The following is a 14,254-nucleotide window of genomic DNA, read 5'->3' as shown; positions in this document are numbered from 1 at the left end:
CATGCAATCCTTTCAAGGAATTTTCTTTGACAACCAATAACTGCTTATCAACACAACTAACTAAATTCAAACTAAAATAAACTTTTCACAAGTTTGTCTCACCAAAATTATGGCCCTTGTCTACTGGTAGTAATAACAACAACAAAGTTTTGTTCATTCCAATATCATTTCTTAGCATAAATTATCTTTTTTTTTAAACCTGAACAAGTACAAAGTACTGGATTGGCTAAAGCACTGATGCTGTTGTCTGTAATATTGTAGTATACCAGGAAATGAAACAATCACATTCAAGTATGTGTCAATAACATTTATTCATATGGCAGACTTTCCTTAGTATGATATGACTCGATACACAATAGGCTTTCTTTACATTGTAAAGTGGGCATTTTCCCTTTTTTTTTTTTTACCACAATCATATGTCATGACCAAGTACATAGAATCAGCACTACAGTCAGCATAGATGTACCACTAGAAACAAACAAATACAGATTTGGTTTGCAACTCACTGTGCAGTTGAACTTTGAACAATAACACCCAAATTGTGTTGCAAAGTAAAACAATGGCTGTGAACAAAACCAGAACACAACCTTCTGAATAAATTACTCAAGTAGTCCCACAACAGTCTTAGCAACACTATAGCACAGAGCACCATCATCTGACATGTTGCTCTAGTTGATACTGTTTTATAAATAGAGTGGTTTGCATATTAATCGTATTTACAGTTCATCTTTCTCCTCTCCTTGGCAGTAGCATGCTGCCCTCTGGCTGTTCATGTACGGTCTGCAGCCCAGGGTCCACACTGTGTTGAACAAGGTGTCTGCTACTGTTTCACAGGCTGAGGAGAGACAGCAACAGAGAAAGAGAGACACAGGTGTCAGTCAGCACATGAAGCAGTATGTAAACATGAAGATAAATTACATTATCATATATCTCAATAATTCAACATATTGAATAGTTTAATTACCAGAAACACTTGAAAACATTTTAGATTTGTGTCTTGTCAAGTTGATTTTACTATTATTATTACTATTGACTTTGTATTGAACGGTAGCTTGCTAAAATCACATGCCCTGCAGTGAAGCGAATTTGACTTTTTGATGATTTTTTTCTAATTCCATCAACTTTTTAATAATGGAGGAAAATGCTGAGTTGATGTCAGTCATGCCCACAATAGCAAGTTTGCAAGCAGTACAGTATGTTCCCCAGATTACTTTTATTTTTATCACAGCTATTAGATTATCATTAAAGATGATTGTCAGGCAGAAAATGATAAAGTTGCACCAAATAAATAAATAAATAAAATAAAAGGTTACTGACTTTCAACTTTTGACACAAAGCCGAGGCTCTTCTTGAGGTCAGAACAGATGCTGTGCAGGCACCACCGGAACTTGGAGTCGCAGCGGTACTTGTTGGAACCACAGGTGTCGTAACACATATCCAGCTGATTGCAACACTTGGTCATGGCAGGAATGCCCATGTCCATCTGGCACAAACAACAAAGGTGATTAATGGTGGTAGAAATGCACAGGCCAGTTTTGCTTACCACTAAATACCAATTCTATTATTTAGTCAAATGTAGACTTGACTCTTGATATTTAGACAATTATTAGGAGATAAGCCGAGGTCAGAAATAGAGGAGGTCAGTCTCATTGTGTTAGGAGAGCAGGGGGCAAGCTCATTTTGACATATGCAAAGACATAATCATGTCGCTGTACTGGGACCTTATTTTACACTTCACAATTAATTGCGTTAAAAATACATAATCTCTTCAAGAATCACATGATTATTTCACTATCCAAGCACTACCTTCACTGTACACTGCATCAGACCTGTGCTGTAGTTAAAGACATCATATAGAATTAATTTAAAAGACAATGCTACTTCAGGGCAACTCAACTGGTTCTGCTAATGGGTGAATCAAAAAAATATCAGCACCTTGTTTTCTTGCCTTTCTTATTCTTCTTTCTTATTCAGTGTTAAGTCCATAATTCCTCCATAACTTTTAGCAATTGTTAATTCCACTCAAAATGTGTGATTTTTGCATTCAAAAAAATACTGTCCCATTAACGTGAAGCTCAGGGGTAGTAGGGAGGATGTTCTATTTTTTATAAGCTAAGTGGGGGTCCAAAAGAAAAACTAACAACTCTTGGAAGGGTCTTACTTTTTAAAAAGTCAGGCATACGTTTTACCTGCCTTCCACACTCCAATCATTTTTAAACATCCCCTTAGAAGATAGATTTAGCTTTTTACATCAGTATTGATTACATTTCCAAATGAATTTGCCCAGCATATTTAGAAGAAGCTTACCCCTTCTGGAACAGGAAGTCCAAAGAAGTAGGAGCTACATCCATTAGGTTCAGGCATCTGGTAGCCAGGACGAGGAATGGGAGCTTTACCTGAGAGGGGAAGCAAAGCAAAGTATCAGATGTAGGTCATGTTTCACAACAGACAAGTGGAAATGTTTGATAATCATGTGTGTTTAAAAGTAGATCCATGTTTACACAACAAACTAACAAACAGAGGTTATTTATTAGTTCATATTCACTGACATAATATTTGACACATTCTTTAGTCACCACATGAAACTTCTCCTATCGTGCTGGGGTCACAGTCCATCTCAAGACCCACTCCAAGTTGATAACAAAGATGATAAGTGGAAGAGTTAACTACATAAGCCTAAATAAATCCTAGTATGTTACTTCAAGTATGAGAGCATTGTAAAATATGTTCAAATCATTGTATTTAAATCAAGGCAATTTCCAGACAGTGATATGAACCCATTAAATACTGTACATTTTCAGTTATCTCACTGGATAACTTATTAAAGAGCAAATGATTAGCATTTGTGTAGACAAAGGTTATCCACTGCATACACTATTAATAAATTCACTTTTTTAAATGATGATGTAATTAATATTTTTTAAAATTGCAATCATGTAACAAATATGAATTCTGCCAGGTTAAATTAGCATAGTGTCACTTAAAATATGAATATTCAATATTCAAACCATTTTTGAAGTTAAATTTAAATGAGAAATTGCTTAATTTCTACATATTAATCATAATATGAAAGAATTTACGAAATAACAATTCTGCTATATAGAGTTCTCTTATAAAACACAAATATTAACCAATGAGGATCTATGGTTTCTATGGATTATTTATTTCACAAAAAACCTGTCAGTCAAAAGGCTTTTAATTGTATTACAGCCATATACGTTTTGCACATGTTATTTGGGGTTGGAAGATGCTGATTTTTTTTTTTTTCCTTTTTGCCAGTTTTCAATATCTACTGTGTGTATAATATCATAATTTTCAATCCAAAAAATCTAATGGACCACAGCAACTATAAAAGATTAATATCAGTATCATTTAAACTTTAGACCACTCTAATGCCACTTATCTGTTTAACAGACTTACCATATCTACAGCGGTATTGGCACACTCCATCCCGTCCGCCCATGAACTCCAGCATCGAGTCAAAGTAGCTGCTGACGGCCTCAAAGCTGCCTCTTATAGAGTTCATTCCCCACTCTTCATTGTCTTCCTCCGCCTGCGTGCCATCAGAGGCCTGGCCCTGTGGTGGTGGTGGTGCTGCTGTTGAGTCCTCAGCCTCCTGACTGACAGCACTGTGGAAGAACAGGCTCAGCAGGAGCAGTAGGGGAGCGAGAAAGGCCCAGCGGGTCATCCTGATACTTAGTACGAACAGAGTTAGACTTCAGAGACTGACGGGGAACACAAACACAGAGGCAATACTGAAACTGTCTGCGTGACCTGAACTTTGAGCCTGACACAAGGATGGCCTCATATGTGGAGGAACAAAGTCCAGCTTCTATCTCATCTTCTTAACATGACTGAGCTTTTATCATTATTGCTGATTGATGAGAGGTAGAGTGTGCTTGTTCACAGTTCAGCCAAGGGGACTCAACTGCACTTTAATCCCATTCATTTTTAATTTAATCTCTCTTGACATTAGCATCAAGTAGAAACCTAGATTCACTAAAATGGGAGAGCATCACCCCTGTGTCCTGCTGCCTGGTTCTGAAAAGTTGCTCAGTGATCATCTCTTTGTGGGAGGAGAGACGTTGTCAATTACAGTCAGGACCAAAAAGGCCATTGTTGCCATTTAAAGAGTGTAAAGTAAGCCTGTGTGTAATTTTACTCAGCAATTCAAGGGCAAATTGTATTGTATTAAATAAAAGCAGATAAAAAATATCTTACTATACCTCCTGCAACAGCTAAATTAAAAAAAAAAAAAAACATTATTGATTTTTGATTAATTCAGTGAGTATTTTTAGGTGTAAATCACTGGAGGTTTTTGATAGAGCACTAAATATTGACTTTGGACGGGATGGCTGCTTGGGAGGCTTTCTCCCAAAATCCCTCCCATGTCCCCAAATCTCAAAGTATTTAATTGACTCACATGGCAAAACAAAAATAATTATAATGTGTAAAATCATGTGACAACACAAAACTTTTTTAACCACATAATTTAATCTGTAGACTTTACACTTTTTGGGCAAAACGTGAGAAATTTCAGCAAGAGAGTGGGGATTCAAAAAGAGAAACATTACAGTAAATCATTAAAAATATATTTACAAAATAATATTATAGTTTTTTTTACAGTAGACATTTTGACTTGTATAAGAAAAAGCACAGATGTCACTAATAACATTGTCAATGGCTCTGTTCTATTCAAGTGCCCTAGCTATTCATCATTGAGCCACAATACCAGGATCCTGAAACTAAAGCAACTAAATGAAATTCATTCATCATTCATTTTTATTATTTCCAGTCGGTGTTTTACTACTGGGGCATGTCAGATTGCCTTCACTGAAGATGGCCCATTAACTGACAAATTATTCATCATTAAAGTTCACCTGTAATTCATCTTTGAGGGAAAGAAAAAAAAGAATATCTGTGTATTTAAAAAGGAGGTAGCCAAGTCCTTACCCAGAGAATCACAGTGTTTTACTGTTGTAATGTAACATTTGTATCAGGGTGTGTACTCTGAGTTCAGGGAGGGAACAGGACATGATATGGAGACAGGGAAAGCTTCTTGAAGTGCAGTTTTATCAATGATTCATGTAATGTTCACCCTGCTTTTAAATAGTACGTTCGTCACCAAATATACCAGGTAATATAAAGCTTTACCACTAGATGGCGCCAGGGTGACTTAGTCGTCCTCCCCCCCTCGTTCCATGCGTGGTAGAGTCCAGGGAGATGACGTTTGTCCCAAACACGGAAGAAGACACAGACGATGAAGTGATGTGCGGAGCTTTGAGAATCCAATGGCTGCACCTGCAGTCAAACTAAAGCATGTTGCACCTCGACAACAGACCGGACAGGTGACGCCTGGAGAAGACTGAGAAACGTTTCCTTTCAAATGTTATGTGTGCGGGAAAGCGTTGGTTAGCGTCTCCCGCGTGTGCGTGTGGGTGCTGGAAAATGAGTTGTTTGAACTTAATATCGACTTCATATCAACGAGGAACGAATAACGAGGAAAAATAAAAATGGCTTTCGCAAACCTGTTCACGGGACTGTCTGCTGTCGACGAAGACGTCGGGAGTCCTGGTCACACAGCCTTTGCACACAGGTATTTAGTTACGTGTAGCATTTAGCTTCGGTGAGTTTGAACCCGCAGTTTTGGTTGAATGGCCTTCGTACTCATCACTCGTTCATTCTAACAGGAACAAGAGTGATATGGGCAAAAGAGGCAATGCCAGAAAGAGGAAAACGCAGAGTGAGCGTACTGGTCCTGATAAGAAGGTGGGTTGAACTTAAACTAAAATGACAACATAGTAAAATTAGCATCACATGTTTAATCTTGTGGCAGTTTGTGCACCACTAAATTAGGTAGGGTGTTAGGTTAGTTAAATATTTAAAAATTGCCACATTCAACAAAGACAAGAAGAAAAACAAAGACTGGGGAATCCCCTAACATTTTTTCCATCAATTTATCTCCACTAATGAGATGATGGCGTTTTGAGTCTTGAATAATATCCATTATTCCCATTTTTCCCATCTGTGCTTCTCGCAGCCTTAAGATGTGTGGCTGTTTTCATTAAGATTTTTTCATCTTTAAGCCATTAGTCTTTTATCAGTGGCGCTACCTTCCCCCAGTCTGAGAACAGTATTCAAATCAACTGTTGCTAATTATTATGATACAACTGTTGCTTATATCTTCCAGATTTTGCAACTCATCTGAATTTTAATGTTAAACTGTCTTTCCCATGTGTTATATGTGAGTGCTTATGGTTAATGTTCAGTCCTTGCTATAATGATGATTCTGCATCATCTTAGATACACTCAGTTTCTAGTTCCCGTGATTAACATTGCTAACACTAATGCAGTCTAATACAACACACCTACAATAAAGCCCAGACTCATGGAGGTTGTAATTCTCGGGTTTTCATTTATTAAACGGGGTCAAACATTTTTTAACTTCTTTGAACTTTATTAAACATTTTTGTCAGGGATGAAATTCACAATATGAAACAATCACCTCCTTAACTAAAGCCAGATCAACACTGGAGACAATTTCAATAATCATTCTTCTCAAAAAAACGTTAACAACTGATAAAAGCATCTGTAAAATGAGACAATGTATGAATGTATGAGAAGATCAATGAAATACAAATAAATAAGGGGAAGTGTGTTTGTAAAAATTAATAAAGATTATATGGTCAATTAAAAAAGTTGAATCATTTCATTTATAGGAAATCTGAGGTAAATAGTATAATGTTAAACAAAACATCATTTAGAATTCTGTCATTGGTGTGAGTGTTTGGACAGTACATTGTACAGTGTAGTATAACCTACAGCTTCCAAAATGACCATAAAGTTCAATTGGTACCTCACTAAAAGAATTTTGATACAAATAAATGATCATAACCTTTACTACAAGTGTTGCATTAAACTGAATTTATTTTATCTTAGTCTACCTTCAAGTGTCTTTTTAAAATTATATGGGCTCGGTGCTGGCCATCTGCACATCGTAAGTTTGTATTTATGGACTTGTCAAACAGGAAGGGCCCTATGTTACACCCGGCCCAAAGCTGCACAAAGCGCAACGCAAGTGTTTTTTTTAGTTTCAGACCAACAAAGTTCTCATTTTCACATCCAGCGCCCCTGGTGTTTAAATAGCAAATATACTTGCGCCCATCTGTGCACCTGTGGGTGTGTTGGTCTTTTAATGAGGTGTGGTAGAATCTCATTCTGTGTGAAACATTGTATCATTATAACAGCAATTTGCCAAGGTACAAGTACACCTGACTTTTAAATGTCATGGGAGATGGCACTCTGATTGATTTATTGGATGTTACCCACAAAACATTCCCATGAATAATTAAGCGTCTCAGTACAACCCTTTTGAGCCATGTGCCTTGAGCAGTGACTGTTTTTTATGCCGTTAAAATGGCAAAAGTTACTTCGACGAGTCCTAAAGGAATTTACTCAACGCCCATTGTTTTAAGCTAAACCTTACAATATTGACTTCTACATTTCCTCAACATTTACTGTCTATTCATTTTCTTCCCACAGAAATGTTATCAACCTCAGACAAGCAGGACTTACAATACTAAATACTTTAAAGATGGCGACAATATGCAGAACACTGATAGTGAACCAGCAAGTTCTGGCTTCACCAAGGAAGTGATGCATAATAATGAAGCTGGCCGCAATAACATGTATCACAAAGGTCTGAAAGCTAAAAATAACTTTCATATGGGCCACCAACAACAATGGAAAAAGAAGACGGAGGAGCACAAAAATCAGCGTAAATGGAAGCATAAAGGGAGACATATCGATGGAGGTGGATGGCATCAAACTAGAGCCACTGCAAGAATGGGTAGAAGAGACGGTAAACGTAATGATAACAGGCAGGTAAGCAAAGCACTTGGCCCTGCCCACCTACTGTTGTGGCTGCAGAGATATTCAGAGCAGTCATAATGTGCCCAGTGGAAACTGGGCCTCAAATCGGAGTGACTTTCCTGACTTTAAAGTAGTCCTGGGACCATTGTTGCACATCATCTCCCACTCTGTCTCCCCACATTTCCTGTTTCCCTTTCAAGTGTACACTTACAAAAATGCTTTAAAAGTAATGTTCCTAACACTGGGACAGATGATAACAAGCCATCGATCTAAAATACTTGATTATAATACTTGATTATGATTATAATACTTCATTTTTGCATCAGAAATAATAACTATAAAAATCTGTTGTTGATGTTATTAAAATGTCTAAATGATTACTAGAATTTTATTTTCTGAAGTTTGTCCAGCTTGTTCCCTGTGAGTGTTCCCTGCTGGTGTCAGTGGAGACATTTGATGGAGCAAACACATTATTTTACAGACAAAGGGCAGTCTCCTTAGCAACATCAGAAATAGGAATCTCCTAATTTGCACAAATTTAAGTGATTGAATAACTTTTCCTAAGATCAAAATGCTGCTAAGAACTGTCAAAGTGGAAAATGTAACAGAAATTTACCAGTGTCTTAAAATCTGTATTTTTTTCACAACTCTAATTGTCTTATTTATCTTTGCTCTTAGGATGTTCTAATGAAACGCACAAGATTCATGACAGAAGAGTTCAAGGACATGAATGCTTTGTTATTGGATGGGCGGTTACTTTGTCGGCATTTCCTTTGGGGAAGGTGCATCAAGGCAGGTTACGTCTAATATGACAATGCAAAGTTACTTGTAAGATTGAAAAACATTTCTTAGAATACACTGTCCTAACACTGCTTTTTTTTCCTTTCCTTTTTGCAGGGTGACAACTGTCAACTGGAGCACATTCAGGGTTACAATGATCTCTTCAAAGAACCTTGCAAATTTTACATCCAAGGTCTCTGTGCAAAAGGGGAGAGCTGTCCATACATGCACAATATCCTTTGGTTTAACTGCTAAATTTTGTACATATCCCTGCCTTTAGCTCCTTTCAATGATGAGTATTGTACTGCTATTTGTTAGATATTGTCAGATGTTCAACTGCAAGCTGTTAAATATCTGATATTTCCTATACTAAGATGCACAGTCCATTCCTTGCAAGTTCTTCCATAAAAAAGGAAAGTGTTCTCAGGGAGAAGATTGCAAGTTTTCCCATGAGCCACTTAATGAGATCACTGAGAGACTGTTGGATGAGGTGTGTATGTAAAAGATAAAGCCAGCCCTGAACTCACAGTTATCATCAGCATAAGAAACAGTGGTAGATCAGAAATTTTACATACAGGTCAATAATAATAATAATAATAATAATAACAATAATAATAATCTTTATAGAGCAGTTTTCAAAGTGCTTGACAAAGGCAGCAAAAACAGAATCAATAAAATCAATAAATTTCAAAGAGAAGAAAAACAGATAAAACAGTTTGGTGTATAAAAACCATCTTAAGAGAAATAAAACAATTTATGGGAAAGTAAAACCAGGACATCTTTATAGGGTGAGGTGTGGCTACACATCAGCATCACAAGACAAGAAGCAGTAAAACTGAATGAACAACTTATCAAAGCACTGCACAACAAACTGTAGTAAATGCAAATTACAATAAAAACACCTAACAGTAGTCATGCTGTATAGACATTTTTTCATATGTTCTAAATAGAGGACAAATCTATGCTTAGAAATGTCCCATATTATAGAAGGTGAATAAATATATAGTGTTGACAAACTCAAAATCAATGTTTGTCTGTAGTAAGGGCATGAAGCATACAAAGGGCAGAGCAGAGGCAGAGAATTTAAATCTATATGACTCTATTTACCCAACTAGTTTAGGAGCTCAAGAGAATAGATGAAATGATGACAGATTTGTTTTAAATTTAAAAAATGGTTCTTAAAGTCTACCAACCACAATTAACATTTCAGTACATCTAAAGAATTTAAATTTAGTGAGGACAAATAGCTTGTAAAAAATAAGAGCTATAAATCCACCTAAACTAATTTGAATCTTTACTAAATAGAAAAAATAAATATGCAAAAATAGATAAATATGTGGAAATTATTAGTGAATGAAAAATCATTTAAAACCGTGTATGTAAGTCCTGTCATGAAAATGTTCTCTGAATGTGGCATGTGTTTTACTCCTCTCTGCAGGCGTTAAAACGGGAAAATGACCTCTATGAACTTGCAAAGAAAGCTGAACAGGAATCATCAGGACCTCCAACAAACACAGACGGGCCGGAAATTACAGAGGAAAATCAGACCCCTGATATACTAATACAACCACTCAGGTACGTAAACTCACACTGGTCATTTTGATTCTGTAAAAGTGCTTTTTATCTAATAATTAACCATCCATACAAGTTGTGACATTTGAGATTAACCTTCACCTGATTTTTTTTTTTTTTTCTTTTTCAGGCCCAACTTTTACAACAGTGGTGAAATGACTGCTGAGCAGGAAGCCTTGTTATGTAAAACTGAACATCTGTCTGATATCACGGAGACAGCTGTCCCACCACAGGCGTCAGATAGTGCCCAACCTCACAGCCCCTTGTTAACTAACCTTAATCATGAGGAGCCAGTTTGTTATTCAGTCGAAGCCGTGCTTGGACCTCAGCTGTTTAAACCATTCCCGAGTTTCTTTACAACTCCTGGAAGTCAAGAATCTGCACCTCTCTCTGTTGCACAGACTTCTTCTGATTCCACTTCAGGCTCTGCAGACCAAAATGAACTTCCCAACTCTGTTAATGTTGTCAAGTCTTGTAAATCAGTGAGAAATTCTACCTCTGGCCACATACCTGCCCCTCCTGCTCCACATAATGTTTCCTTTACTTCAAAAACTGCCTTTGAAGAGCTCGCTGATCCTTGGGTAAGAAGAAATACAGTGAATAAATCCAAGGAACAAATGTTAAACTCTAAAAATGAAGGTCTTCTTCCTTTTGCACCCCCTAAGGGCAAAAGCTTGACATTTACTCCCAAACATCCCAGACAGCTTAAGCCACATCTCTCTGCTCTGGCATCTAACTCAGAAGCCTCAGTAAAGCCTCTTTGTCCCTCTTCAGGTTTCTCAGAGTTTAGAGGTAGAGCTTCTGTTCCTGCTGAACCTGTCACCAGCTCTGCTAAGACAAATGATTCTGGAAACTCTGTCAGTCACCATTTTGCAGCAAAGCAACCCACTGGGCACTCCAAAATGACACAGTATTTCACTGATACCACAGCAGAGGGCAGCAGTAAAATGGCACATTGTGGTGGTTTGTCAGTTGGATGTAACCAGACCCAGAAAAGTTCATTTTGTAGCCTTTTTGCAAGCCCAGTCACTGACGGCCTGGAGCCAACACCAGATTTTGTGACTGCTTGTCCTCAGGGCTTTTATCAATCATCCTGTCCTTCTCTACAGCCTGAAGATGCTAGACATAAAAATATAGATGTTAAAACAAACAAGGCCTCAGCCTTCCTCAGTCTTTTTGCTGCCCCTCTCAGTGCTGCTCCAGACCCATGCGGGCAGTCAGCTGATTATACATCTCATTTATCAGACTCTAAGCAAAGAGCTTCTAATTCATCGTCACCTCTTTCACCCCCAGTCAAAACTGTTGTCAAACAAACTTCTCACAGACCAACACCACCAAAATACTCCTTGAGTCCTAAAAATAAAAATAAAAAAGACTTAGCTGAGCCTGTAAATCAACCTGCAAAGCAGCAGGTGAGTCCTGTCTGTAGCCATGTGTCTGTCAGTGCGACGTCCTCCAGTTCAACTCCTTGTGGTGACAGTGTAGATCCATCTACAACCCAGGCTCAGCAGCAGCTGCCTGACATCTCACCCCTCAAAGGTAAGGACATGCCACACATGGACACTTATGATCACTCGTGTTAAAGGCAGACTTTTGCTGCTGAAATGTGGTTAATGCCTTGTTCATTTTACAGCATCAGCAAATTCAGTTCTAAAGACTCTCTTTCTGAGCCTGAGCCCATACCAACAGGATGGAGAGCAACAGGACAGCGTTCAGATCATTGTATCTTCAGGTATGTAGTGTGTTCATTCCTGTTAGAGAAATTTACATTCATATCTGTGCATAAAATGTTGTCATCCCGGTAGAATTGAGCAGCAGTCTGTTATTGTTTTAATTGCATTTCAGAAAGTGAAACAAAGGATAAAAGCAGCATGGGGTGTGTCATTGTTAAGCAACAGCAGAAGAGTAAAAAGAGAAGACAAAAGCAGCGTCTCAAGGTTGGTATTATACTGTAAGGACAGGGCAGCTTTTTGTAACCAGGAGACATCCATTGACATTCCAGTAAATGCCTAAAGATATCTTTATTCATTACTTAACAGCCTGTTATAATATAAATTACTCTACCTTTAGCCCATTTTTCAGTCAAGGAATTATGTTTTCAGGTTGTCTGCCCATCCGTTCGTTCTGTTCTCGTGAACATAATATCTCAGCTATGCCTTGAGGGAACTTCTTTCAAATTTGGCACGAATATTCACCTGAACTCAAAGATGAACTGAATAGATTTTGATGGTCAAAGGTCAAGGTCACAGTGACCATGCAAAACACTTTTTAGGCATAACTCAAGACTTAACACAGCAATTATGACAAAATGTAACACATATGATTGAGATTTAATATGACTCTGGATAAACAGGGACGTAACCTGAAGCTGGTCTGAGTGGCGGAGGCATATAACCACAAGGTGCTAATTCTAGTTTCATGTATACATCGGTAGTAATTTTAGGTAAGGTTAAGTTGTTGATTTTGGTCTTTTCATAGAGTTGCTGGAATTGTTGTACATTCACTTGGACTCAAATGAACTCATTAGATATTGGTGGTCAAGGGTCAAAAGTCAAGGTCACAGTGACCGCACAAATCGCTTTTTAGGCATAACTCAAGACTTTATTATGACAAAATTTTACACTAATGGTTCATATTTTGTATGATTCTGGATAAACACAAATGTAACCTGAAACTAGTCTGAGTGATGGAGGCGTAAAACTGCGAGGCGGTAATTGTTGTCTTATTATGGTTGCTCCTCAGACTCAATCTTCCCACCAACAGTCCACTGAGAGAACAGTTGCTTCCTCAACAGGGTGCCAGCCCTCTTTTCAGACCTCTCTGATCTCTGTGGAGTCAGCAGTCAGGTCAAGCCTCAGCAGTCCAGTTGCGACTGAACCTCAGGTGAGACAGTCTGGCACACACAACCTGCCATTTAAACCAGTGGTGCAGCTGATGCAGCATCACACCCGACCAAGACTGAGGAACACCTCACAGGAAGAAAAGCAGGTAAATGGGAATGTGGCAGTGACACCACTCAAGGACCTGTTTAAGACTTTAGACACCACAGTTTTCCACTTTGGACATTAATGTTGGAATCACTGGTGTTTTATCTCACTAATAACTTTTAGATATTTTTTGTTTAAACTGTGAAACTGAAAGTAGATATTGTGTGAATCAAAGCTCAGTGCGCTGAGCTTCATAACCTATATGTGTTCACATTTTTATGTTTTAGTGTGAAAACCCTTTTCAGTAACTTGGGTATCTGCTCAGTCATCCACCCCTTTGCTAAAAGCTTTGATTGAATCATGTCAATGCATCAAAGAATGGTTAAGAGTGTTGGTACATAAACATGGGTGCCAAATTGAAGGAAACACCACATAAAGAGTCTTACTAAGGTGTTGGGCCACCAAATGCTGTCAGAACAGCTTCACTGCTCCTTGGCATCTCTGAAGCCTACACCATTCTTCCAAAAGATATTCCCTCACTTGGTGGCACGATGATAGTGGTAGAGAATGCTGTCTAATGTGTCAGCCCAAAATCTCCCATAGATATTCAGTTGGGTTCAATTGACTGTGAAGGTCATAGTAGATGATTCACATCATTTTCATACTAATCAAACCATTCGGTGACACTATGTGCCCTGTGGATGCAGGCACTGTCTTCCTGTTTCTCCACTAATGTTTCAGATTTTTCCTTGAATTTGTCATTTGTCTGTATTTTGGCAGGTTTTTTTTTTTGGTACACTTAGTATTTTCAATTTCTTTGTGGACCAAACATATTTAAGTCTTAAATTTAAAACTTACAAACTTCTTGTGTATAATTGTAATGCAGCTGTATGATTACAGTTCTACAGTGGTGCTGCATACATAAACTTTTTGCAAAACTTCTGAAATTTTGCATTTGTATCATAAACTGATGGAAGATTCCTCTTATTTTTTTGAGTGTATTATGTATTATATGTACATGTATTATGTATTAATTCATTAAAATGTATTTGAAGTTTTCCCCAGACATTACCCTTTTTTTAGCCCAGGCAGAGCTCAAAAAG

At 37.8% G+C, this 14,254-nt stretch overlaps 2 protein-coding genes across 2 annotated transcripts; one reads left to right on the top strand and one right to left on the bottom strand.

The window, feature by feature from the left end:
* Positions 1–292: 292 nt before the first annotated feature.
* Positions 293–3,768, bottom strand: LOC139635793 (group XIIB secretory phospholipase A2-like protein). The gene is made up of 4 exons (XM_071503258.1): positions 3,421–3,768; positions 2,308–2,396; positions 1,318–1,483; positions 293–835 (listed from the first exon to the last, which is right to left on the bottom strand). Exons 1-4 carry the CDS (start codon positions 3,686–3,688, stop codon positions 717–719), a joined length of 642 nt encoding a protein of 213 aa, XP_071359359.1. The 5' UTR covers positions 3,689–3,768; the 3' UTR covers positions 293–716.
* Positions 3,769–5,246: 1,478 nt separating this feature from the next.
* Positions 5,247–14,215, top strand: LOC139635790 (mucin-4-like). Its single transcript, XM_071503249.1, has 11 exons — positions 5,247–5,596; positions 5,691–5,769; positions 7,543–7,884; positions 8,551–8,664; positions 8,770–8,885; positions 9,034–9,142; positions 10,091–10,227; positions 10,355–11,763; positions 11,858–11,956; positions 12,070–12,161; positions 12,967–14,215. The coding sequence occupies exons 1-11, from the start codon at positions 5,514–5,516 to the stop codon at positions 13,291–13,293; spliced, it is 2,907 nt and encodes a 968-aa protein (XP_071359350.1). The 5' UTR covers positions 5,247–5,513; the 3' UTR covers positions 13,294–14,215.
* The last annotated feature ends 39 nt before the right edge of the window (positions 14,216–14,254 follow it).

The sequence above is a fragment of the Trachinotus anak genome, unplaced genomic scaffold (genome assembly GCF_046630095.1).
Source record: "Trachinotus anak isolate AG129_WGS33_773 ecotype Australia unplaced genomic scaffold, CSIRO_AGI_Tana_v1 ptg000019l, whole genome shotgun sequence".
Lineage (NCBI taxonomy): Eukaryota > Metazoa > Chordata > Actinopteri > Carangiformes > Carangidae > Trachinotus > Trachinotus anak.
Note: the sequence above shows the minus strand (reverse complement) of the source record. Positions and strands in the feature narration are given on the sequence as shown.

Bases quoted from the DNA above. Each gene is read 5' to 3' on its own strand.
- LOC139635793 (XM_071503258.1), bottom strand. From the start codon at position 3,688: ATGACCCGCTGGGCCTTTCTCGCTCCCCTACTGCTCCTGCTGAGCCTG. The intron at 2,397-3,420 runs GTAAGTCTGTTA...TTCCCCTCTCAG, and splicing joins CCAATACCGCTGTAGATATG to GTAAAGCTCCCATTCCTCGT. The intron at 1,484-2,307 runs GTAAGCTTCTTC...TGTTTGTGCCAG, and splicing joins GACTTCCTGTTCCAGAAGGG to ATGGACATGGGCATTCCTGC.
- LOC139635790 (XM_071503249.1), top strand. From the start codon at position 5,514: ATGGCTTTCGCAAACCTGTTCACGGGACTGTCTGCTGTCGACGAAGAC. The intron at 5,597-5,690 runs GTATTTAGTTAC...TCATTCTAACAG, and splicing joins CACACAGCCTTTGCACACAG to GAACAAGAGTGATATGGGCA. The intron at 11,764-11,857 runs GTAAGGACATGC...TTCATTTTACAG, and splicing joins TGACATCTCACCCCTCAAAG to CATCAGCAAATTCAGTTCTA.